This window comes from Salvelinus fontinalis, chromosome 13 (genome assembly GCF_029448725.1).
Source record: "Salvelinus fontinalis isolate EN_2023a chromosome 13, ASM2944872v1, whole genome shotgun sequence".
NCBI classification, from domain to species: Eukaryota; Metazoa; Chordata; class Actinopteri; order Salmoniformes; family Salmonidae; genus Salvelinus; species Salvelinus fontinalis.
The window spans coordinates 44,343,009-44,369,077 of record NC_074677.1 but is presented as its reverse complement, the minus strand read 5'-3'; the positions used below and the strand labels follow the sequence as shown (position 1 = coordinate 44,369,077).

Genomic DNA, 26,069 nt, shown 5'->3' with positions numbered 1-26,069 from the left:
CCCAAACAATCAGAAAGAGGATTCATCAGAGAAAATGACTTTACCCCAGTCCTCAGCAGTCCAATCCTTATACCTTTTGCAGAATATCAGTCTGTCCATTATGTTTTTCCTGGAGAGAAGTGGCTTCTTGCTGCCCTTCTTGACACCAGGCCATCCTCCAAAAGTCTTCACCTCACTGTGCGTGCAGATGCAGTCACACCTGCCTGCTGCCATTCCTGAGCAAGCTCTGGTGGTGCCCCAATCCCGCAGCTGAATCAACTTTAGGAGACGGTCCTGGCGCTTGCTGGACTTTCTTGGGCGCCCTGAAGCCTTCTTCACAACAATTGAACCGCTCTTTTTGAAGTTCTTGATGATGCGATAAATGGTTGATTTAGGTGCAATCTTACTGGCAGCAATATCCTTGCCTGTGAAGCCCTTTTTGTGCAAAGCAATGACGGCACGTGTTTCCTTGCAGATAACCATGTTTGACAGAGGAAGAACAATGATTCCAAGCACCACCCTCCTTTTGGAGCTTCCAGTCTGTTATTCGAACTCAATCAGCATGACAGAGTGATCTCCAGCCTTGTCCTCGTCAACACTCACACCTGTGTTAACAAGAGAATCACTGACATGTCAGCTGGTCCTTTTGTGGCAGGGCTGAAATGCAGTCAAAATGTTTTTGGGGATTCAGTTCATTTGCATGGCAAAGAGGGACTTTGCAATTTATCTGATCACTCTTCATAACATTCTGGAGTATATGCAAATTGCCATCATACAAACTGAGGCAGCAGACTTTGTGAAAATTAATATTTGTGTCATTCTCAAATCTTTTGGCCACGACTGTTACTGTACTTTTAAAAAAGCAAGCGTAATATTGACACTGGGATGCTGCTCTCGGATCCCATGTCCTGTCATAGAGTAAGACACCCACCCAAAGTAGAATACCTCTTAGGCAACTGTATGAAACGTGATCAACCCTCAGTCTGGAGACCTACTGGGTGCGCAAGCTTTTGATCAAGCAATGCTCAACACATCAGAGACACTTTATCAAGATCCGATGAGCAGCTAATTTCTAAAATGTGACCCGTTTCAGAAAACTAGGCGTATGTCGCAAGTCACAACATTTTTTAAATGTGTTGCGTATTAAAACTTAACAAAAATCTCCAGTATGCAAGTATCTATTTCAATAGAACATCACTGCAACAACTGTTTCAGATCACTCCCCTCTAAGTGTACCAGAGTGCAGAATAACTGATGAATTTACGAATGCTCAACACCGGTTGAATATGGTTGAATATGTCAACACCGGTTGAATATGTCAGTAAAGTCGTCAAAATAGCGTAATTAAATTGTTGCCAGGAGCACAGTTACAGTCACCAACGCTCTGGATAACATAAACGGCCTAGCCAGCTCTGTTAGGGCGAGTAAAATGGTCAGAGTTTGGGTGGGGGCTAAAGCTTAAGATGCGTCTTATGGCATTGCACACGGTCAGTGTGAACCAGAGTGACTTGACACAAAAACAGTGGGCCAAGCAAGCTGTACGTACAAAACAGAAATGACACAGGACGTCTTATTTAATGAAAGGGGTTGCAGTCTGCCGTGAAGCTTTCATCCATGTATACGGGTAAGAGTCTAGTTACAGTTTGATATTATACATGTCTAATTTTGTCAAAGTTGTTTTCATTGCAAGTTAAAGCTTGCTGTTACCTAGCTAGCTGAAGTTCGATGGCTGGCTTGCTAGCTAACAGTGAACCTATTTGGCTAGCTATGAAAATCGGTTTGTATTGCTATTACTCTATTGTTTGGGATGATGGTTCAATGTTTAGCTAGCTAACATTAACATTACATGTATACTGTTAAAGGAAAGACCCCAAGTTAAAGCTTGCTGTTAGCTAGCTAACGTTAGCTGAGGTTAGATAGTTGGCTTGCTAGCTAACATTAAACATGCGTGTATGAACTGTGTGTAACGTTAGTGATGTTGGACTGGATGATGATACGGTGCTGGTGGAAAGCTATGACTGGCAACAACACCTGACTCTGTACTTTTTGAGAAGATCAGGGAGTTTTGCGACGAAGAGGCTATGGACATCACATGCCCTGCACCAAAGTCAAGGGCAGGACAGAAACAGGCTCTCCGAAAAGGCCTAAAACGTTCCCTTGTTCATGCGTGGTTCTGACGGACCAGTCATCAGCACTATCTGCAGTGCCTCTATTCAAATGACTCTCCCCTAACATACACACCACGTTGCTGTTACTAATTTTCTTTTTTATCCTGCTGCTCAGCCACTTTTCCCCTGATTGTATGCATATAACTACCTCATCTATCACTGATATTGTTCTTGTACATACTGTATAATGTTATTTATATTGACACTTTCTATTTCTGATATTGCTACTATGCAAGTAACCATTTGGCTGTACCGTTTACAGCTTCTGCAGAGACCCATCCACTTAGCAAGACATTGACATATACAATTAATATTGATATGTGTGGTCATAACATGATTTTGTGACATACCACAATATCAAGTGTCCACCACATAAATATATTGCGCATGCATCTGTTTATGTACTGTACATGTGCACCTCACTCAGGTTTCAACTCAGGTTGCATGGCCTTAACTTGTGTATGGAATACTATGTGATAAGTGTGTAACAGTATATAAAGTATGCTAATGTACTGGTGTGAAGGTATTTGGCTAGTGGTGTAAAGTACTTAAGTAAAAATACTTAATAGTACTAGTTAAGTATTTTTTTGGGGGGGGGGGTATCTGTACATTACTTTACTATTTATAGTTTTGGCAACTTTTACTTCACTACATTCTGAATTAAAAGAATGTACTTTTTACTCCACTCCAATTTTCCCTGAAACCCAAAAGTACTTGTTGTCCAATTCACACACTTATCAAGAGAACATCCCTGGTCATCCCTACTGCATTTGATCTGGCAGACTCACTAAACACAAATGCTTCATTTGTAAATTATGTCTGAGTGTTGGATTGTGCCCCTGGCTATCCGTCAATAAAAAAAATATCGGGCCGTCTGGTTTAAAATATAAGGAATTTGAAATGATTTATATTTTTACTTTTGATACTTAAGTACATTTTAGCAATTCCATTTACTTTTGTTATTTAAGTATTTTTTTTTAAACCAAATACTTTTACTCAAGTAGTATTTTACTGGGTGACTTACTTTTACTCCAGTCGTTTTCTACTAAGGCATCTTTACATTTACTCAAGTATGGAAATTTAGTACTTTTTCCACCACTGGATGTGGCTGGGGGTTATAGCATTTCTTTCACATGACCCATCAATTTAGACCAGTGTGTCTGGGTAAGCGTCATCTAATATTTATGAAATATTTTTATCTGGACACTTTGTTTACCTGGAATTTTTCCTTATTGTAGGCTACTACTTTTACCACTTTTAGTCTTAATCTTTACTACACTACTCACTGTTTAGCACATGACCTCACATGTGAATCCTTAAAGAGATGGGTGGGGCTGGCTTAAGAGGGTGTGAACAATGCTGAATGGGTGTAGACAAAGGAGAGCTCTACAGTAGGTACCAAATTATTCAAAGGAGCTTTTCTCAAGTGAGTTTACAAGTTTATCAACTTCCAAAGCAGAAATACTTTCCCATTGTTCCTCAAAAGTGCAGTGTATAATATACCATTTTGTAGCTCTGAGTCTCTACTTTTTACCAATGTAAAAAAAAAAAAAAAAAAACTTCATATTTTGCTACAGAAGACCGAATTCAGTGAGTCACAAATGTGGTTTGTTTGAGGGGGACAGCAATTAGTCTGCACACCCATTAGATCTCATGAGGGATGGTTGACCAACCTTGAGGTAAAACACTGCAACATTACAAACAAATACGTTTTATGCCTTTTGAAATAATTCACTCATTCAATATATCAAACGACTATGGTAGGCTACAAGTCATTTTATTCAGCTGAAGCAAGCCCACAAATGTTGTTCATGAAAATGTACCTTTTCTAGTTTAGTCATATTTATCTCAGCTACCTTATAGGTGTTTACTTTGCAAGCTGATAGGCATCTATTGAGTTGCAATGTCCCATACATTGGATGCCCAAATCAACTGTAAGTATCTACAAAACAAGTTTTGAAGCCACATAATCCAAAAGAAAGGCTACCTATAATCTTTTTTACTAAAATGAATGTTCACAATTCACTATTTTGATTCACATGATTCGATTCATCACAATTGAACCAAATACCAACTAATACAATGGCAAAGTAAATAGTTTGTTTCGTTGAAAATAATAGTTTAATTATATGAATCGTTTGAAAAATGTAAATTAACTTTATGGCCTTGTTTGCGAGTGTCGGTGATGTATTTTTTGGGACATGAGATGACAAACATTAATAGCCTACATGCTAATAATAGCTCAACAGTTAACTAGAAGATAAAATATATGTTTGAATCTATCATACCTCCCCAGAAAAAAATGCCATGTCTTGGGGATATGATACAAAATGCTAACCTCCCCTGTTAATGTAATGGTGAGAGGTTAGCATGTCTTGGGGATATGATAAAAAATGCTAACCTCCCCTGTTATTGTAATGGTGAGATGTTAGCATGTCTTGGGGGTATGATAAAAAATGCTAACCTCCCCTGTTATTGTAATGGTGAGATGTTAGCATGTCTTGGGGGTATGATTAAAAAATTCTAACCTCCCCTGTTATTGTAATGGTGAGAGGTTAGCATGTCTTGGGGGTATGATAAAAAATGCTAACCTCCCCTGTTATTGTAATGGTGAGAGGTTAGCATGTCTTGGGGATATGATAAAAAATGCTAACCTCCCCTGTTATTGTAATGGTGAGATGTTAGCATGTCTTGGGGGTATGATAAAAAATGCTAACCTCCCCTGTTATTGTAATGGTGAGATGTTAGCATGTCTTGGGGGTATGATAAAAAATGCTAACCTCCCCTGTTATTGTAATGGTGAGATGTTAGCATGTCTTGGGGGTATGGTATAAAATGCTAACCTCCCCTGTTATTTTAATGGTGAGAGGTTAGCATGTCTCGGGGGTATGATAAAAAATGCTAACCTCCCCTGTTATTGTAATGGTGAGATATTAGCATGTCTTGGGGGTATGATATTTGTGCATTTAATTTTCTCACTCATCATTGTTCAGGATTCATTCAGCGGTATCCGTAATAATGGTAGCATCCACATTAATGCAGAAGTGTTTAGAAACATATTCTATTCTTATTTACAATAAAGGTGACTTCAAAATGACACTATTATTTGCCATGAATTTCTATTGGGCACAAAGTCATCTGAAACGCAACCAAAACAAACCGCAAATGCAGCCAACAAGTTTGTAGTCACAAGCTTGATGTAGTCATTGCGTGCTAGAAATATGGGACCAAATACAAAACGTTTGACTACATCAAATTTTATTGATCACATACACGTGTTTAGCAGATGTTATTGCGGGTGTAGCGAAATGTTTGTAAGTTAATTTGTCACAATACTTTTGGTCCCCTAAAATTGGGGGACTATGTGCAACAGTGCTGTAATTTCTAAACGGCTCGCCAAATATGGATGAAAATAATCTCACATTAAAGCTTGACGGTCTGTACTTTAACCTCATAGTCATTGTATAATTTCAAATCCAAAGTGCTGGAGAACAGAGCCAAAAACCCCCAAAAATGTGTCACTGACCCAATACTTTTGGAACTCATTGTATATGATCTTAAACATATCCACAGATATTTTGCCACGACTTCCGAGTAAAAAGCCATTTCAAAGTAAACCTTCTCTAGTCGTTCATTACAGAAGGTAAAACATCAGTCTTTAAAAAAATAAATGAAGATCATGTTTAGTTGAGTAGCACTTAATTTATATGAAACCTCTATAATCTTATTAGTTCTTAAACTTCTGATTTAATATTTCTTTAAAAGGCCATTCCAGAAAGATACTTTGACATATGGGACTGAAACATATTTAAATAATTGTTGTTAAAAACAGTAGGAGAGAAACATATCTTGCCCACTGGTGAGTCAGCTGGATCAAGAGATGGTAAAGAAGCGGGCGTAGATCTGGCCACATCCTTAAAAAGTACAATAAGTCCAGAGGGGATTGCATCAATAATGATCGTAGCCATGAATGACCGATCTCTTGCATTTCATCATCACAAACCTGACATTTTTAAAGAGACAGTGTACAATTTTCAATGTAATGCATCCCAATAGGAAAATGTAGAAACCTAATATTTCACAAATGACTTTATTTATTTATAATAAACGTGTCTTAAGTGTTACATATTAGTTTCTAGAGCACAACATGTGCTTCAAAAGTAGCTGGAATTTATATAGGCTTTATCTCAGTCAAAAAAACATTTCAGTGAGAATGTTTTATTTAGCCCTGCTCTCACCTGCCATCTACCCTCCTATATCCTGTTCTGCTGGGTTGTGTTCATTAGGGCACGCAATATAAAAGGTTACATTACATTCAATACATTCTTTTCAACAAAAACCTCAAATATTGTTACCAACTCCTTGTTTCAATACGTCTTTATTCTGCTTGGTATCTAATGAATACAATCCTGGTGATGCTGAGGTGTCTCGGTGCAGTCGGGATCATGACCCCGTTACCTCTAACTAGTTTTTCCTCTTACGTCTTTCTCTTGTCCCGTAGGTCCGTGTGAACGTGGTGCAGAACAACCTGGCCCTGCTCATCTACCTGATGAGGATGGTCAAGGCCCTCATGGACAACCCCACGCTCTACCTAGAGAAATATGTGAGAGCTGCCGCCATGACTCCGATATTGTCAAATTCTAACACAGCTAAAAATCATACAAAGTCAACTGAAAATGAAATCAAAACGCATTAAACCGAACTATGACGCAGATCAATATTACACACAAACTGAAAACCAAATCCTAATATCATCCTAATTAATCATATATAATCATATAATCATAATACACTTTATAGAGTATTTCAATACAGACAGTTCTCAACTCAGTGATGATCATAACACATTAATGTGTCCCTCTCTTGGTTCCCTGGTCGTGGTCTAGCTGCACGAGTTGATCCCAGCGGTGGTGACGTGTATAGTGAGTAAGCAGCTGTGTTTGCGGCCTGACGTGGACAACCACTGGGCTCTGAGGGACTTCGCTGCCCGTCTGATGGCCCAGAGCTGTAAGACCTTCAGCACCACCACCAACAACATCCAGTCACGCATCACCAAGACCTTCACCAAGGTATGTGGAGGTGCATTCGATTGATCAACTTCTACTTATAAGGGTGTGTGTGTGTGACTTTTGAAAAAAAAAAAAAATGAACACCATTCATTAAACATATAATACTGGGATTGAGACAATAAGTGGTGGTATTATTATTAGCCATGAACATCACCTTCCATCTCTTTCTCTCAGAGCTGGTTGGATGACAAGACTCAGTGGACGACACGCTACGGCTGTATCGCTGGACTGTCTGAACTAGGACCTGACGTGAGTTGTGCCTTTTGTCTCTTGCACACTTGAAGAAATGTTCTCACCCCATAGTGTGTTCTCTCTCTTTCTCTCTCTTCAATTCAAAGTGCCTTATTGGCATGGGAAACATGCAAAAGTATGTAGACACCCTTTCAAATTACTGGATTTGTCTATTTCAGCTTGACGGGTGAATAAAATCGAGCCCACAGCCATGCAATCTCCATAGATAGACATTGGCAGTTGAATGGCATTACTTAAGAGCTCAGTGACTTTCAACGTGGCACCGTCATAGGAGGCCACCTTTCCAACAAGTCAGCTTGTCAAATTTCTGCCCTGCTAGAGCTGCCCTGGTCAACTGTAAGTGCTGTTATTGTGAAGTGGAAACATCTAGGAGAAACAATGGCTCAGTCGCGAAGTGGTAGGCCACACAAGCTCACAGAACGGGACCACCGAATGCTGAAGTGTGTAACACGATAAAATCGTCTTTCCTCGGTTGCAACACTCACTACCGAGTTCCAAACTACCTCTGGAAGCAACGGGATGCGTTAACAAGAACTGTTAGTCGGGAGCTTCCTGAAATGGGTTTCCATGGCCAAGCAGCCACACACAAGCCTAAGACCACCATGCGCAATGACAAGCGTCGGCTGGAGTGGTGTAAAGCTCGCCGCCATTGGACAGTAAACATTACAAATGTCATATTGGGGCTACATACACTGTTGTAACGATGTGCAAATAGTTAAAGTAAATAAATAAACATGTTCTTCACTGGTTGCCCTTTTCTTGTGGCAACAGGTCAGAAATCTTGCTGTTGTGGTATTTTTTTATTTAACCTTCATTTAACTAGGCAAGTCAGTTACGAACAAATTCTTATTTACAATGATGGCCGAGGAAGAGTGGGTTAACTGCCTTGTTCAGGGGCAGAACAACAGATTTTTACCTTGCTAGATCGAATCCCGAGCTGACAACCTTTCGGTTACTGGCCCAACGCTCGAACCACTAGGCTACCCTACCGCCCCATATTTCACCCAAATTGGATTTATTTTTTAATTCTTTGTGGGTCTTTGTAATCTGAGGGAAATATGTTTCTCGAATATGGTCATACATTTGGCAAAGGTTAGGAAGTGCAGCTCAGTTTCCACCTCATTTTTTGGGCAGTGTGCACACAGCCTGGCTTCTCTTGAGAGCCAGGTCTGCCTACGGCGGCCTCTCTCAATAGCAAGGCTATGCTCGCTGAGTCTGTACATAGTCAAAGCTTTCCTTAAGTTTGGGTCAGTCACAGCGGTCAGGTATCCTGCCAATGTGTACTCTCTATTTAGAACCCAATAGCATTCCAGTTTGCTCTGTTTTTTGGTAAATTCTTTCCAATGTGTCAAGTAATTATCTTTTTGTTTTCTCATGATTTGGTTAGGTCTAATTGTGTTGCTGTCCTGGGACTCTGTGGCGTCTGTTTGTGTTTGTGAACAGAGCCGCAGGACCAGCTTGCTTAGGGGACTCTTCTCCGGGTTCATCTCTGTAGGTGATGGCTTTGTTATGTAAGGTTTGGGAATCGCGTCCTTTTAGGTGGTTATAGAATTTAACGGCTCTTTTCTGGATTTTGATAATTAGCGGGTATCTGCCTAATTCTGCTCTGCATGCATTATTTGGTGTTTTACATTGTACACAGAGGATATTTTTACAGAATTCGGCATGCAAAGTCTCAATTTGGTGTTTGTCCCATTTTGTGAATTCTTGGTTGGTGTGCGGATCCCAGACCTCACAACCATAAAAGGCAATGGGTTCTACAACTGATTCAAGTATTTTTAGCCAGATCCTAATCAGTTATAGAACCCATTGCCCTTTATGGTTGTGAGGTCTGTGATCCGCTCACCAACCAATAATTCACAAAATAGTATGTCAAATTTTATGTGCCCCTCTCTTTCTATCTACCTCCCTCTTCTCACTCTCTCCAGGTGATCAAGACGTTGATCCTGCCCAGGCTCACTGTAGAAGGAGCTCGTATCAAAGCAGTGTCTGATGGACCTGTTGTCTCCAACATTGATAAGATAGGAGCAGACCACGTCCAAAGCCTTTTACTGGTGAGGAGCCAAACGTATTGTTCTCTACTCATTATTGATAACTCAAATTGTAATACTCAATGCCTCTTTATGATTGAACATGTTTGTTTTATTCTCCATGTACCTGATTGTTAACACAAATAAGACCATAGACCACATACAGTATTATAGACACTTCTTCATACAGTACATTTAGGCCAGTTTCCCAGACACAGAGGAAACCTAGTTCTGGACATGCTTCTTAATCTGCGTCCGGGAAACTGGCCTTTTTTAAAGTCACATACCCATCTGTGAGAGATACTTGACTAATATCCTCTTCTCTCTCAGAAACACTGTGCCAGCGTCATCGCTAAAACCCGTCCCCTGCCTGACAACGTGGAGCAGTACCGGGCAGACTACGGTTACCTTGGGCCCATGCTGTGTTCTCATGTGGTCAAGGCCAGGGCCCAGGCAGCACTACAGGCCCAGCAGGTCAACAGAACCACACTTACCATCACACAGGTAGGGCACATGGACGTCAAACATCTATTGACCCGGCTTAGTGTTAGGTAAACATGACATTTTATGTAAATGTCGGTATAAAAAAATATGTAAATTCAGTCAGTTCAAGAAGTAAACTTAAATTCCAATTCTCTTCATTGAAAAACAAAGTTGGAATGGACTTCAATGCTGATATTGACTGGCAATATCAGCAACTTCATCCTGTTAGTGTAAAGTAACATAACAAAACCCAATCTGAAGTTCTACTGTATCTGTTTCTGTGTTGCAGCCTCGGACCACCCTAACTGTGTCTCAGAGCGGAATAGGAGGGTCAGGGGGGTCCCGTACCCCCAGCATCATCAAGGTACCCAGCTCCCTCACCCTCATGTCCACCCGACCAGGCACCCCAACGCAGCCATCGCCCCCGGCAACCAAGTACATCGTCATGGCAACCAGCTCAGGGGCATCTTCCACCCAGCAGGTACTGTGGACGGCAGTTTTGTTGTTTTTGTTTTCTTTGAAATAGTAACAAAGACTATTGTATTTAAGAGCATAAATAGTATTCACTCTGTCCTCCTAGATTCACATATAGTACCAGTCAAAAGTTTGGACACACCTACTCATTCAAGGCTTTTTATTTTTAAAATGTTCTATATTGTAGAATAATAGTGAAGACATCAAACCTATGAACTAACACATATGGAATCATGTAGTAACCAAAAAAGTGTTAAACAAATCAACATATTTTATATTTGAGATTCTTCAAAGTAGCCACCCTTTGCCTTGATGACAGGTTAGCACACTAATGGCATTCTCTCAACCAGCTTCATGAGGTAGTCACCTGGAATGCATTTAAATTAACAGGTGTGCTTTGTTAAGTTAATTTCTTTCCTTCTTATTGAGTTTGAGCCAATCAATTGTGTTATGACAAGGTAGGGGTGGTATACAGAAGATAGCCCTATTTGGTAAAAGACCAAGTCCATATTATGGCAAGAACAACTCAAATAAACAAAGAGAAATTACAGTCCGTCATTACTATAAGACATGAAGGTCAGTCAATCCGGAAAATTTCAAGAACTTTGAAACTTTCTTCAAGCGCAGTCGCTATGATGAAACTGGCTCTCACGAGGACCGCCACAGGAAAGGGAGACACAGAGTTACCTCTGCTGCAGATACGTTTATTAGAGTTATCAGCCTCAGAAATTACAGCCCAAATAAATGCTTAAACAGAGTTCAAGTAACAGGCACATCTTAGCTTCAACTGTTCATAGGAGACTGTGTGAATCAGGCCATTATGGTTGAATTGCTGCAAAGAAACCACTACTAAAGGACACCAGTAATAAGAAGATACTTGCTTGGGCCAAGAAACATGAGCAATGGACATTAGACCGGTGGAAATCTGTCCTTTGGTCTGATGAGTCCAAATTTGAGATTTTTGGTTTCAACTGCCGTGTCTTTGTGAGATGCGGAGTAGGGGAACGGTTTATCTCAGCATGTGTTGTTCCCACCGTGAAGCATGGAGGAGGAGGTGGGATGGTGCTTTGCTGGTGACACTGTCTGTGATTTACAGCATTCTGCAGCGATACGCTATCCCATCTGGTTTGCGCTTAGTCCCACTATCATTTGTTTTTCAACAGGACAATGACCCAACATACCTCCAGGCTGTGTAAAGGCTATTTGACCAAGAAGGAGTGTGATGAAGTGCTGCATCAGATGACCTGGCCTACACAGTCACTCGACCTCAACTGAATTGAGATGGTTTGGGATGAGTTGGACCGCAGAGTGAAGGAAAAGCAGCCAACAAGTGCTCAGCATATGTGGGAAGTCCTTCAAGACTGTTGGAAAAGCATTCCAGGTGACTACCTCATGAAGCTGGTGGAGAGAATACCAAGCTGTCATCAAGGGAAGGGTGGCTACTTTGAAGAATCTAAAATCTATTTTGATTTGTTTAACACTTTTTTTGGTTGCTACATGATTCCATGCTATTTCATAGTTTTGATGTGTTCACTATTATTCTACAATGTAGAAAGTTTTTTTTTATATAAAAAAATCCTGGAATGAGGTGTGTCCAAAACTTTTGACTGGTGCTGTATAAGGTGTGGTCGTAAATAAACATTTAAGTTTCTCAAAAAAAAGTCATTATCCAGATGCCCTAGTAGTGGTGATGTGTAATGTAATATTCCCCTCTCCTTTACTTCAGGTGATCACTCGGACTTCCTCCTCAGTGACCAGCACGGTCGCCAGCGCTACCTCCACGCTGCAGCCTCTGGTCAAGCTGGAGTCTGGAGGGGCCGGTGGCCTGGGGGGGTCGCGATCCCTCCAGAAGTACATTGTGGTGTCCCTCCCCTCGTCCTCCTCTCTGGAAAGTAAGAGTGGCGTGCTCCTTCCCTCTTCCACCTCCCCCATCTTGCTGGAAGCCGAGGTGAAGATGGATTGCTCAGACTCCCCCGGCGCCAGCACACAGTCCCCGCACTGAGACTCTGGGTGTGTCCCAAATGGCAAACAATTCCCTTTATAGTGCACTACTGTTGACCAGGGCCCATAGGGCTCTGGTCAAAAGTAGTGTGCTATATAAGGAATAGGGTGCCGTTTGACACAGACACTGGCTTGATATTGGCTGAGTGGGGTAAGACAGCCATCTGATGGTAATAACAGAGACCTCTACTTCTGATTGGACAGAGACTAGGTGCCTGGGAGCGAGGACTTTTGGTGCAGGTGTGGAAACTAGCTTCTGGAGTAGCAAAGGAATTGTCAGAAAACGGGGGATATTACAGTCGCAAGAAAAAGTAGGTGAACCCTTTGGAAATACCTGGATTTCTGCATGAATTGGTCATAAAATTTGATCTGATCTTCTTCTATGTCACAACAATAGACAAATACAGTGTGCTTAAACTAATAACACAAAAACAATTATGCATTTTCATGTATTTATTGAACACACCGTGTAAACATTCACAGACCAGCGTGTAAAAAGTATGTGAACCCTTGGTTAATAACTGGTTGACCCTCCTTTGGCAACAATAACCTCAACCAAACGTTTACTGTAGTTGCGGATCAGACCTGCACAACGGTCAGGAGGAGTTTTGGACCATTCCTCTTCACAAAACTGTTTCAGTTCAGCAATATTCTTGGGATGTCTGGTGTGAACTGCTCTCTTGAGGTCATGCCACAGCATCTAAATCGGGTTGAGGTCAGGACAATGACTGGGCCACCCCAGAAGCCATTCTGTTGTTGATTTACTTCTGTGTTTTGGGTCGTTGTCCTGTTGCATCACCCAACTTCTGCTGAGCTTCAATTGGCGGACAGATATCAAGACATTTTGCAGAAGAATGTTAGGCTAAACTTGGGAATTCATTTTTCCGTCAATGATAGCAAGCTGTCCAGGCCCTGAGGCAGCAAAGCAGCTCCAAACCATGATGCTCCCTCCACCATTCTTTACAGTTGGGATGAGGTTTTGATGTTGGTGTGCTGTGCTGTGCCTTTTTTTTCTCCGCACATAGTGTTGTGCATTCCTTCCAAACAACTCAACTGTAGTTTAATCTGTCCACAGAATATTTTGCCAGTAGTGCTGTGGAACATACAGGTGCACTTTTGCAAACTTCAGACGTGCAGCAATGGTTTTTTAGGACAGTAATGGCTTCTTCCGTGGTGTTTTTAAGTGGTATTCTGTAAGTCTTTAGCTGACACTACGATTCTTCTTAACCTCATTGAGCATTCTGCGCTGTGCTCTTTGCTGGACGGCAACTCCTAGGGAGAGTAACAAAAGTGTTGAACTTTTTTCAACAATGTCTTACTGACTGATGAAGATCAAGTCTTTTAGAGATACTTTTGTAACCCTTTCCAGCTTTATGCAAGTGAACAATTCTTAATCGTAGGTCTTCTGAGATCTCTTTTGTTCGAGGCATGGTTCACAGGCAATGCTTCTTGTGAATAACAAACTCAAATTTTGTGCGTTTTTTTATAGGGCAAGGCAGCTCTAACCAACATCTCCAATCTCGTCATATTGATTGGACTCCAGGTTAGCTGACACCTGACTCCAATTAGCTTTTGGAGAAGTCATTAGCCTAGGGGCTCACATACTTTTTCCAACCTACACTGTGAATGTTTAAATTATGTATTCAATATAGACAAGAAAAATACAATCATTTGTGTGTTATTCATTTAAGCAGATTGTGTTTGTCTATTGTTGTGACTTAGATGAAGATCAGATCCAATTTGATGACCAATTTTGCAGAAATCCAGGTCATTCCAAAGGGTTCACATACTTTTTCTTGCCACTGTATGTGAAAATATGATTGATAATGGGGTTGGAGGGAGGAAGGGTTGGAGGGAGGAATGGATGGTTGCATGCAGTAAAGTGCACAAATTGCATCTCTTTTTCTTATTGTACATATAGTCACACTCGCCTGAAGCTGTGTGGGCATTTATAATGGTTCAACCAACATTCTAATTGATTTCATGTTCCTTTTTTACACCCTATAATAAAACTGATTTTGTAATGATTCTATGGCGACTGCTTTGTTTTTTCCATTATAAGAGGACAATGATACGGTTGACGGCTGATGATCGCAGTAGCACAAACACTGGTAGCCTAAAGGCCTACATTCTTGCATTCGTGGGAAAGAATTCAGTAGCAGGTTATTTTGCTGACACTCAAATGGAAGAGTTGGGAAAGGAATGGTGCCAAACACATTTGCCGTACATAAGTTCTGTTGAACTACTTCAGTTACTTTCTCATTCTGGACAAGGAGCCGTTGTCTTGAGTTGATGTTGGAAGACGTAACATGTCAGTCATGCAGCATCACTTCTATTCACATACTTTTTCTTGCCACTGTATGTGAAAATATGATTGATAGTGAGGGATGGAGGGAGGAATGGATGGTTGCATGCAGTAAAGTGCACAAGCTGTGCCTGCCCTAGCTCTGATCCAGGGCATTAGTGCGAGTTCCTTCACTAATGTTATTTATTCCTAACGCCCTCCCTCATGAAAGAGTACTACTTAATCACTACTACACAAGATCTATACAAACCTACTGGTGATTTAAACTAATTGCATTTTTAACTGAAGATCATGATTAGATGATTATTGGAGACAGGTGTGTTGGCTGGGGCTGGGGAAAAAGTCACCAATCAAGCCCCTGAGGACTGGAGTTGCCCAGGCCTGACTTAAAACCTTCACATACCAACAAAATTCCTACATGTTCACTATTGAATTACTACGTAATGCCTACATTTACATTTAAGTCATTTAGCAGACGCTCTTATCCAGAGCGACTTACAAGTACATACATTCATACTTTTTTGTACTGGCCCCCCGTGGGAATCGAACCCACAACCCTGGCGTTGCAAGCGCCATGCTCTACCAACTGAGCCACACCTTACCAACTGAGCCAGCCTACACCTTACTGCTGTATGCCTACTCAATCTCTATTGAATTTATACTGCCATTTGTGTGGGTAGTGTTGTCACTACTGAATTGGTCCTGATCCCTTTTCATTTCCTACATAAACCCTTTAATTACGATTGAAAACTGACACATTTACTGTTTGCCTATTCAAAATCACCATTGACCGCTTGTTACACTATGTCAATACTTGACTAGTGCACAGTTGGCACTATGCATTCAGGCAGGTAGCGTTCTCCTGGCATCCACCAAATCCAGACTCGTCCATTGGACTACCGGATGGTGAAACGTGATTCATCACTCCAGAGAACATTTTTCCACTGCTCCAGAGTCCAATGGCTGCAAGCTTTTTTTTATTTTTATTTTATTTAACCTTTATTTAATTAGGCTACTCAGTTAAGAACACATTTTTATTTACAATGATGGCCTACCCCTGCCAAACCCGGACGACGCTGGGCCAATTGTGCGCCGCCCTATGGGACTCCCAATCACGGCCGGATGTTATGCAGCCTGGATTCAAACCAGGGAGTGCAGTGACGCCTCTTGCACTGAGATGCAGTGCCTTAGACCTCTGTGCCACTACTCCAGCCGACACTTGGCATTGCGCATGGTAATCTTAGGCTTGTGTGCAGCTGCTCGGCCATGGAAACCCATTTAATGAAGCTCCCGACGAACAGTTGTGCTGAAGTTGCTTCCAGATGCAGTGTGGTACTCGGTAGTGTTTCAACCGTGGACAGACGACTTTTACGCGCTGTGTGTTTGAGCACTCGGCGGTCCCGTTCTGTGAGCTTGTGTGGCCTACCACTTTGTCGTTTTTGCTTCTAGAAGTTTCCACTTCACAATAACAGTTGATTGTGACAGCTCTATCAGGGCAGAACTTTGACGAACTGACTTGTTGGAAAGTTGGCATCCTATGACGGTGCCACGTTGAAAGTCACTGCGCTCTTAAGTAAGCCCATTCTACTACTAATCTTTGTCTATGGAGATTGCATGGCTGTGTGCTGGATTTTATACACCTGTCAGCAACAGGTGTGACTGAAATAGCCAAATCCACTAAGTTGAAGCGGTATCTACATACTTTGTATATAAAGTGCCCTCCACTAATATTGGCACCCTTGTATGTGTATGTATTGTTTATTCTCTTGGTCTTTCATTCAAAATATTCACAAAAATCTAACTTTTAATTAAAGTAAAATAATTTAAATAAAAAATACGTTGTTAACATAAAACAAATATTTTTCTCAAATATATGTGTCACAATTATTGGCACCCCTTCATTCTATACTTTGTGCAATCTCCCTTTGCCAGGACATCAGCTCTGAGTCTTCCCCTATAATGTGTAATGAGGTTGGATAAAACATGGCAAGGGATCTGAGACCATTCCTCCATACAGAATCTCTCCAGATCCTTCAGATTCCGATGTCCACGCTTGTGGGCTCTCCTCTTCAGCTCATCCCACAGGTTTCTATGGGGTTTAGGCCAGGGGACTGGAATGGCCATGGCAAAACCTTGATTCTGTGGTCAGTGAACCATTTTTGTGTTGAATTTGAGGTGTGCTTAAGTTCATTGTCCTGCTGGAAGATCCAACCAAGGCCCAGTTTATTTGATTTAATATCTGCTGGTACTTGGAGTCCATGATACTATGTATCCTAACAAGTTGTCCAGGAAAAACAGCCCCAAAATATTAAAGATTCACCACAAAAACAGCCCCACAATATTAGAGATTCACCACCATACTTCACAGTGGGGATGAGGTACTTTTCTGCATGCCCACTCTAACCATCCTCCTCACTATGCGTGGGGTCAATATAGACACACGTCCTCTCCCAGGCCGATTGTTAGCAGCGGACGTTGCTCTGTGTATCACTGACCCTGGATAAGCTAGCAACTGGGGTAACACAGCTAACCTTTAAGATCAATAATAAGCTGTTTTTATTAACATTTTGTTGGCTTTATAATCGTGAGAGAAATGTAACTAGCTAGTAACTAGCTAGTTAGTTATACCTAGGTAGTTTACAAGGTTAGCTGACTTTTCTCAAAACAAACCTCATTGTGGCTATTTACTTATTGTCCCTCATGCTAGCCTTTACAGACAAAAATCACTTCAGAAACATCGAAATAGAAATATTGATATGGCCAGCATTGTAGAATTTCTCCCCTCTTGCTGCAGCTTCAGCTCATCTCGAAATAACAGAGAAATGTAGCGAAGACCAGTGTGCTGCAAATGTTTTAAAATGTTTTGTCACCAGTGCTTGTTTTGTTGGCATGTTTAGTCCTCACGCATTGTTTGCTCCTACGGCACTAATCTGGTGAGCACCTTTGGAGCTCCGCCCAAGCAAGGCATTTGATTGGTTTGACGTGTTGCGAGGCATCACTGATTTACACTGGGTTCCAACCCCTCTTTAGCTGATTTCTGCCATGGAACTTCCAGGATTCCCGTTTTGAGGAACACCACCTATTTCTATAATTTATCTTCTTAGAATGTGATTTTAAACCTAACCTTAACCCTAACTTTAACCTTAACCCTAAACTTAAATTTAGAACAAAAAGCACATTTTTTTTTTCATTAATTTTTATGATATAGCCAATTCTTTGTGGCTGTGGTAACTAGTGGAAACTTTGTCTGAGCGATCACTGACTATCTTGTCAATACAATACACAATTGGCGCGTTCGAGTTGATCAATTTTGTCAAGACATTGACGTTGGTCACCGCCTTTCAAAGTGTGTTGCATTATGGGTATAAAATTGTCCGACTTGTGACTACATATACTACCCACCACTACGACCTGTATGCTTTCGTTGGCTGGCCCTGGCTACATATTTGTCGCCAAACCCACTGGCTCCACGTCATCTATAAGTCTTTGCTAGGTAAAGCTCCGCCTTATCTCAACTCACTGGTCACCATAGCAACACCCACCCGTAGCACGCGCTCCAGCAGGTATATTTCACTGGTCATCCCCAAAGCCAACACCTCCTTTGGCCGCCTTTCCTTCCAGTTCTCTGTTGGCAATGACTGGAACGAATTGCAAAAATCACTGAAGCTGGAGACATATCTCCCTCTCTAATTTTAAGCATCACCTGTCAGAGCAGCTTACCGATCACTGTACCTGTACACAGCCCATCTGTAAATAGCACACCCAACTACCTCATCCCCATATTGTTATTTATGTATTTATTTTTTGCACCCCAATATCTCTACTTGCACATCATCATCTGCACATCTACCACTCCAGTGTTAATGCTAAATTGTAAATGTGGCTAGGAAAAACTCCCTGGAAAGACCAGAACCTAAGAAGAAAACTGGAGAGGAACCAGGCTATGAGGGGTGGCCAGTCCTCTTCTGGCTGTGGCGGGTGGAGATTATAACAGAACATGGCCAAGATGTTCAAATGTTCATAGATGACCAGCAGGGTCAGATAATAATAATCACAGTGGTTGTCGAGGGTGCATCAGGTCAGCACCTCAGGAGTAAATGTCAGTTGGCTTTTCATAGCCGATCATTTAGAGTATCTCTACCGCTTCTGCTGTCTCTAGAGTTGAAAACAGCAGGTCTGGGTCAGGTAGCACGTCCGGTGAACAGGTCAGGGTTCCATAGCCGCAGGCAGAACAGTTGAAACTGGAGCAGCAGCACGGCCAGGTGGACTGGGGACAGCAAGGAGTCATCAGGCCAGATGGACCATGCCTCAGGACTTAGGGCTCAGGTCCTCCGAGAGAGAGAGAAAGAGAGAATTAGAGAGAGCATACTTAAATTTACACAGGACACCGGATAAGACAGGAGAAATACTCCTGATATAACAGACTGACCCTAGCCCCCCGACACAAACTACTGCAGCATAAATACTGGAGGCTGAGACACTGTGGCCCAATCCGACAATACCCCAGGACACGGCCAAACAGGCAGGATATAACCCCACCCATTTTGCCAAAGCACAGCCCCCACACCACTAGAGGGATATCTTCAACCACCAACTTGCCATCCTGAGACAAGGCCGAGTATAGCCCACAAAGATCTCGGCCATGGCACAACCCAAGGGGGGGCGCCAACCAAGACAGGAAGATCACGTCAGTGACCCAACCCACTCAAGTGACGCACCCCTCCTAGGGACGGCATGGAAGAGCACCAGTAAGCCAGTGACTCAGCCCCTGTAATAGGGTTAGAGGCAGAGAATCCCAGTGGAGAGAAGGGAACCGGCCAGGCAGAGACAGCAACAGCGGTTCGTTGCTCCAGTGCCTTTCCGTTCACCTTCACACTCCTGGGCCAGACTAACCTCAATCATAAGACCTACTGAAGAGATGAGTCTTCAATAAAGACTTAAAGGTTGAGTCCGAGTCTGCGTTTTCTCACATAGGTAGGCAGACCATTCCATAAAAATGGAGCTCTATAGGAGAAAGCCCTGCCTCCAGCTGTTTGCTTAGAAATTCTAGGGACAGTTAGGAGGCCTGCATCTTGTGACCGTAGCGTACTTGTAGGTATGTACAGCAGGACCAAATCGGAAAGATAGGTAGGAGCAAGCCCATGTAATGCTTTGTAGTTTAGCAGTAAAACCTTGAAATCAGCCCTGCCTTAACAGGAAGCCAGTGTAGGGAGGCTAGCACTGGAGTAATATGATACTTTTTTTGGTTCTAGTCAAGATTCTAGCAGCCATGTTTAGCACTAATGGAAGTTTATTTAGTGCTTCATCCGGGTAGCCGGAAAGTAGAGCATTGCAGTAGTCTAACCTAGAAGTGACAAAGGCATAGATACATTTTTCTGCATCATTTTTGGACAGAAAGTTTCTGATCTTTGCAATGTTACGTAGATGGAAAAAAGCTGTCCTTGAAACAGTCTTCATATTTTCATCAAAAGAGAGATCATGGTCCAGAGGAACGCCGAGGTCCTTCAGTTTGATTTGAGACGACTTTACAACCATCAAGATTAATTGTCAGATTCAACAGAAGATCTTTGTTTCTTGGGACCTAGAACAAGCATCTCTGTTTTGTCCAAGTTTAAAAGTAGAACATTTGCAGCCATCCACTTCCTTATGTCTGAAACACAGGCTTCTAGCGAGGGCAATTTTGGGGCTTCATGTTTCAGCAGAATGTTCAGCTGTGTGTCATCCGAATAGCAGTGACAGTTAACATTATGTTTTCGAATGACATCACCAAGAGGTAAAATATATAGTGAAAACAATAGTGGCATCGCAGTGCTAGCTGCGCCACCAGAGTCTCTGGGTTCGCGCCGGCCGCGACCGGGAGGTCCGTGGGGCGATGCACAATTGGCTTAGCGTCGGTAGGGATATCCTTGTCTCATCGCGCTCCAGCGACTCCTGTGGCGGGCCGGGCGCAGTGCGCGCTAACCGAGGGGGGCGGGTGCACGGTGTTTCCTCACATTGGTGCGGCTGGCTTCCGGGTTGGAGGCGCGCTGTGTTAAGAAGCAGTGCGGCTTGGTTGGGTTGTGCTTCGGGGGACGCATGGCTTTCGACCTTCGTCTCTCCCGAGCCCGTACGGGAGTTGTAGCGATGAGACAAGATAGTAATTATTAGCGATTGGATACCACGAAAATTGGGGAGAAAAGGGGATAAAAAAAACAAAAAAACAATAGTGGTACTAAAACAGAACCTTGAGGAGCATCGAAATTAACAGTTGATTTGTCAGAGGACAAACCATTCACAGAGACAAACTCTGACAGATAAGATCTAAACCTGGCCAGAACTTGTCCGTGTAGACCAATTTGGGTTTCCAATCTCTCCAAAAGAATGTGGTGATCGATGGTATCAAAAGCAGCACTAAGGTCTAGGAGCACGAGGACAGATGCAGAGCCTCGGTCTGACGCCATTAAAAGGTAATTTACCACCTTCCCAAGTGCAGTCCCAGTGCTATGATCGGGTCTAAAACCAGACTGAAGCGTTTCGTATACATTGTTTGTCTTCAGGAAGGCAGTGAGTTGCATAATAAACTGCATGGCTTCCTGCGTTATATGGGGAGGATCACACACCATATGATCGCTTGACCAGTTTACTTTGATATTCTGGTTATTTTATCAAGCCTTACCACCCCATTTCTCACATAATTCATTTTATTTACACAAAAGGATCCCACCATGTAAAACAAACTAATTATCTGTCAGTATTTTTACAATTGTACCAAAACATCCTGTTTCCATCACAGGTGCCATTCATTTTTTATATAGTTAGACTTTACTTGCATAAAAACTGTGGATGGAATCGTGGTTAGAGATAGCTTTCCATCAAATTGACTTATTGCACACAAAAGGCTGTGCATAAAAATACCTTTTGCGTCACATTCCCGTGTACCGAATAAAAAATCCAAGTTAAATGGGTTTGAATTGGATTTTCTACTTTACTAATATTTTTCTCACATTTTTTTGTGTTATATAGCGAGTCTGCCCACTCTGATATTGGCACATGCGCTCTAGCCAACAGCGACAGCAGATAGGCTACCTGCACGCTGTTGGCTAGAGCGCACAATTTATAGCCTACATTATGAGATTCTTGACAAAAGAGCTCATTTATTTTTCTTTGTCAAACTGCAGCCAATCATCTATGGTCATGTCACCAGAATAAGACTCAATATTTATTGGAAAGGAGCATCAAGCTCACCACCTTGTGAAGTTCATCATTTATTTCATCTGTAGCCTCAAATTGTATGCTTTACAGATGAGTCACAGTGGGAGGACCACACAACATGTTATCGCGTGACTCCAAGTTCTCCAATATGATTTTTTTATTTCACCTTTATTTAACCAGGCAAGCCAGTTGAGAACAAGTTCTCATTTACAACTGTGACCTGGCCAAGATGAAGCATAGCAGTGTGACACAAACAACAGAGTTACACATAAACATAGTCAATAACACAAAATAAAAATAGAAAGATCTATGTACAGTGTATGCAAATGTAGAAGAGTAGGGAGCAAAAGAGCAAGAGGTTAAGTAATAATATGGGGATGAGGTAGTCGGGTGTGCTATTTACAGATTGGCTGTGTACAGTGTGGCAGACCAGGGGGTTTGGTCAAGACGTTTACACAGATCAGACACGGACAGAGTACACTTAGCTCGGTTTCAAGGGTGTTTAAATAATCAATCAAAAAGAAAAGGATAGGGTCTAATAGGGGAGACCTCTCCGGGATAACGTCTTCTGGGCTCCGGGTCTTGCTGTATCCTGTCGGCAGGGGCGAAAATCTGATATCAACCTTGGAGGGGACAATTACATGAAATTTTCTCAGGAGCAATTCCTGAGGGGGACACCAAAAGTAGTGCTGTAACACATAGACTATGTTGTAATATGTTAAATGTATATTGAGGGACCATAATCACTACTACTGGATAATTGTTAGGTACAGTAGTTAACTGAAGGGTTGTCCCAACTTGTTTAAATCATTATAATACTACTACTAATAATAGTTATAGCAATGTTCCTTATCAGTGCAGTGTTCCTCTCTCTTGAAACGTTTGCAAGAGTTTGCGGTTCTATAAATTGTGGGTGTGGCTGATATGGTTTTGTGTCATCACTGAGGTAACTGGACGATGCTGTGCCACTGTCCCCTATACTGGTGCTGCTGGCAACAAGGGTGACACCTGGTCCTGCCGTGGCTGTGACAATGTCCTCAAGTCTCTCTCCTTGGCTCTTTCCCTTTCACCACCCTCACTGACTCACAGTCTGTCTCCTAGAAAAGAAATAAGGTGTTTGCTGTACTCCTAACTACCGGTACCCAAAACTACACAATTAATCACAACAGCAATACCATTGCCTTAAACAAATCTTGGTTCAGTCACCAGTTTAAATTGAGAGTGGGGGTATTCATGGCATTTTCCAATTATGTCCCTATTTTACAAATCAAAAAAATTGAGAACCTTTCATGATGTTGCCAAACAAAGACTCAACAAACTTACCTGAGACTCCCTGTCTCTGCCAGTCTGTCCCTGCATATCTGTCCCCAGCTCTGCTGTCTGTGTGCCATCTGTTGCCTGCTCTGCCTAATGACATCATTGTGAAATATTTCCATTAGCATTTCACTTCTTTCTTATGAACATTTTATCAACTGGTCTTTGAGATATTAGGCTACTAGAGTTCTTACTTTGCGTTTTGGTGTACTGAAAAATACTCTGATGTCCGTCTTTTTACTTTTTTCTGACATTTTTCTACCTGGCTGGCTGGCTGACCGGTCTAGCTGCACACACATTTACACAACACATGCTGCAACGTTTTGAAATTTTAACATAGAAGCCTGCCAATATGAAACAAACTAACAATAGCTGAATTTGCAAAGCTAGCGAGCACCAATTCCGTTTCTGTGGTGTTTGCTATAATCTTTGCTACCTGGTTAAAGGTGAAAAAAATAAAAAATTCACTAGCGACAATTTAGCTTTTGCAACGAGACCATTAAATATATTTAAGACAATGGTATAAGAGAGTGTAGTTTTGTTCAGTTTGGACTTCAGTTTATCGCTAACCTTATCACACGGACTTTGAAGCACTACAGCTGCATGCTAATCTTGGAATAAACTGACGATAGCAAATATTCCATCTTTGACGACGCCACATAAATGGAATAGGTACTAGCTAGCTTGATAGTTAATGTTTGCTTTAGTTTGCGCGCTAGCTCTGCAAATTCAGCTAGTGTGTGAACCCTGCAACATGAAAAAAATATATACATTGCTAAGGCGCGATTGACTGGATTACCTCACGTCAGTTACGTACATTGAGTGCCTTTCGGACAGTAGATACGAGCCCTCTATTACCTTGCCAGCTAAAGAACTGGCAGTGGATCAAACCATTGTGAGGCAAAGGGCGGGGGGGTCGCAATCTTGTGAAATTTAAAAACGCGCTATTAAGTGTCTATAATCAGTACAAGTGCTTTCATTGCGTATTATTAATATTATTGAAATTACATAGTTATGTTTACAGTGATATAGTGGGGGGGACAAATCATATTTTCCCCAGGATGGGGGGGTCGTGTCCCCCCCGTCCCCCCTGGGATTTCCGCCTATGCCTGTCGGCACAAAAACTGAACTCCCTCATACCTCTGCAATCGTCCCCAACTATACTGGAGTCCTTTCTCCCCCCGCTCTTTTTTCACTGTATCTGTTGTGGCGTACAGCAGGTCTGTCACCAGGCCTCGACGAGTCTCCCCCTGGTGGCTGACATGCTGTACGCCACAACAGGTACAGTGATCGGTAAGCTGCTCTGACAGCTGATGCTTAAAGTTAGAAAGAGATAAGACTCCAGCTTCAGAGATTTTTGCAATTCGTTCCTGTCATTGTCAGCAGAGAACTGGTAGGAAAGGAGACCAAAGTAAGTGTTGGCTTTGGGGATGACCAGCGCATGATGGTTATATATCTCAATATTTGTGCATAAAAGCGTTTCTACCGACAAAAAAAGATCTCACCTTGTCAATTCTGCGAGAAATGGTTGTGAAAACGCCTCGATGTGCAAATATTGATATAATAACCACCACATAGAAGTGAACTTGGAGTCACACGATGATTTGTTATGTGGTCCTCCCACAGTGACCACATGCACACCAATATCCCCTTATGATTGGGGATAGGCTACTCAAGTATTCTGTTTTTGAGTTAATGCATTTAAACATCATATCCCGTTTACAATAACCAGGAAAAAAACATCTTGTATCTTGGTTATGACAAACCCGGATAAGAGGCTTGGGATATGCTGATCTTATGGCATGTAAACATCTTATCCCATTTTAATGTTGTTTTTTGCGGATGTTTTTGCGGTCTGTGCAGGCTCAGTTTCACATATCATGGATGTTGTGTGATGATGTTTTCATCTGATTGTCAAACAAATCACTTCATAAAGTAGACTACCTGTTCAATCCACCTAAATAATTTAGCCTACTATAATTCCCTACTGGCTACTTTCACCCCTGATTTCCAACATTTGGTAGGCCATATTATAATTTGACATTTGGTGGATCATTTGTTTGTCAACTATAGCTTGATACATGCAGCTTCTCTTCTGTCATAATTTGTTGCACCAGAAGACTAAATACATTGATATAATTAATGCCTTAGTAATCTAACACAGGTTTCGTTTAGGGACAGGGGAGAAAAGGCATTAACTCCAAAACAGTGAAACGATTGGTCCTGTGCAAAATGTCCAAATGTCATCAGTTTGACGGGTTTTAAGGAAATTAAAAGCTGAGAAAATGAAGAAACATGATTCTGAAAAAGATTTCAGTTGGTCTTGGGTGCATATTTTATGTGGTTCAAAAATACTGTCTACTTACATAAGTGTCAATGATACTCATTCACATTTTCTCAAGAGATGCTGACAAAAATAAATATTAGATATTTTCCACTTCTGTTCCTGAGACAAAATTAACATTTGTTGTATACTTTCACTGCAAGAAATACATAATTCTCACAGGGTCGTAAAACATTGTCTACATTATCGAGATTATTATGGATAAGAGCAATAACACTTATATTTGTCAAATGGCATCGATCATGTCACCAGAATAAGACCCTTGATATTTATTGGAAAGGAGCAATGCAAGTTGATGAGCTTGATGCTCCTTTCAATAAATATTGAGGGTCTTATTCTGGTGACATGATCGATGCCATTTGACAAATAAAAGTGTTATTGCTCTTATCCATAATATACTCAATGTAGACTATTTTATTTAACCTCGACTTAAAACTATTTATCTAATCTTTAACTAGC

The 26,069-nt window shown here is 41.7% G+C and overlaps 1 protein-coding gene and 1 long non-coding RNA gene across 5 annotated transcripts in view; one reads left to right on the top strand and one right to left on the bottom strand.

Moving 5' to 3' along the window:
- Nucleotides 1–14,488, top strand: part of LOC129868768 (transcription initiation factor TFIID subunit 6-like) — a 47,429-nt gene extending 32,941 nt beyond the window's left edge. For 3 of the 4 annotated variants that reach the window (XM_055942987.1, XM_055942986.1, XM_055942988.1), the window contains 7 exons: nucleotides 6,649–6,750; nucleotides 7,034–7,216; nucleotides 7,391–7,465; nucleotides 9,397–9,522; nucleotides 9,829–10,002; nucleotides 10,271–10,462; nucleotides 12,182–14,488. In XM_055942987.1, the coding sequence (XP_055798962.1) occupies nucleotides 6,649–6,750; nucleotides 7,034–7,216; nucleotides 7,391–7,465; nucleotides 9,397–9,522; nucleotides 9,829–10,002; nucleotides 10,271–10,462; nucleotides 12,182–12,457 (1,128 nt within the window). In that variant the 3' untranslated portion in view covers nucleotides 12,458–14,488. Of the gene's footprint in view, nucleotides 1–6,648; nucleotides 6,751–7,033; nucleotides 7,217–7,390; nucleotides 7,466–9,396; nucleotides 9,523–9,828; nucleotides 10,003–10,270; nucleotides 10,463–11,618; nucleotides 11,837–12,181 lie in introns of all 4 variants that reach the window. The other variant, XR_008761812.1, reaches the window with a different exon arrangement.
- Nucleotides 14,489–22,101: 7,613 nt separating this feature from the next.
- LOC129868770 (uncharacterized) lies at nucleotides 22,102–25,821 on the bottom strand. Its single transcript, XR_008761813.1, has 2 exons — nucleotides 23,276–25,821; nucleotides 22,102–23,049 (listed from the first exon to the last, which is right to left on the bottom strand). It is a non-coding gene; the product is annotated as an uncharacterized LOC129868770 (long non-coding RNA).
- Nucleotides 25,822–26,069: the final 248 nt, after the last annotated feature.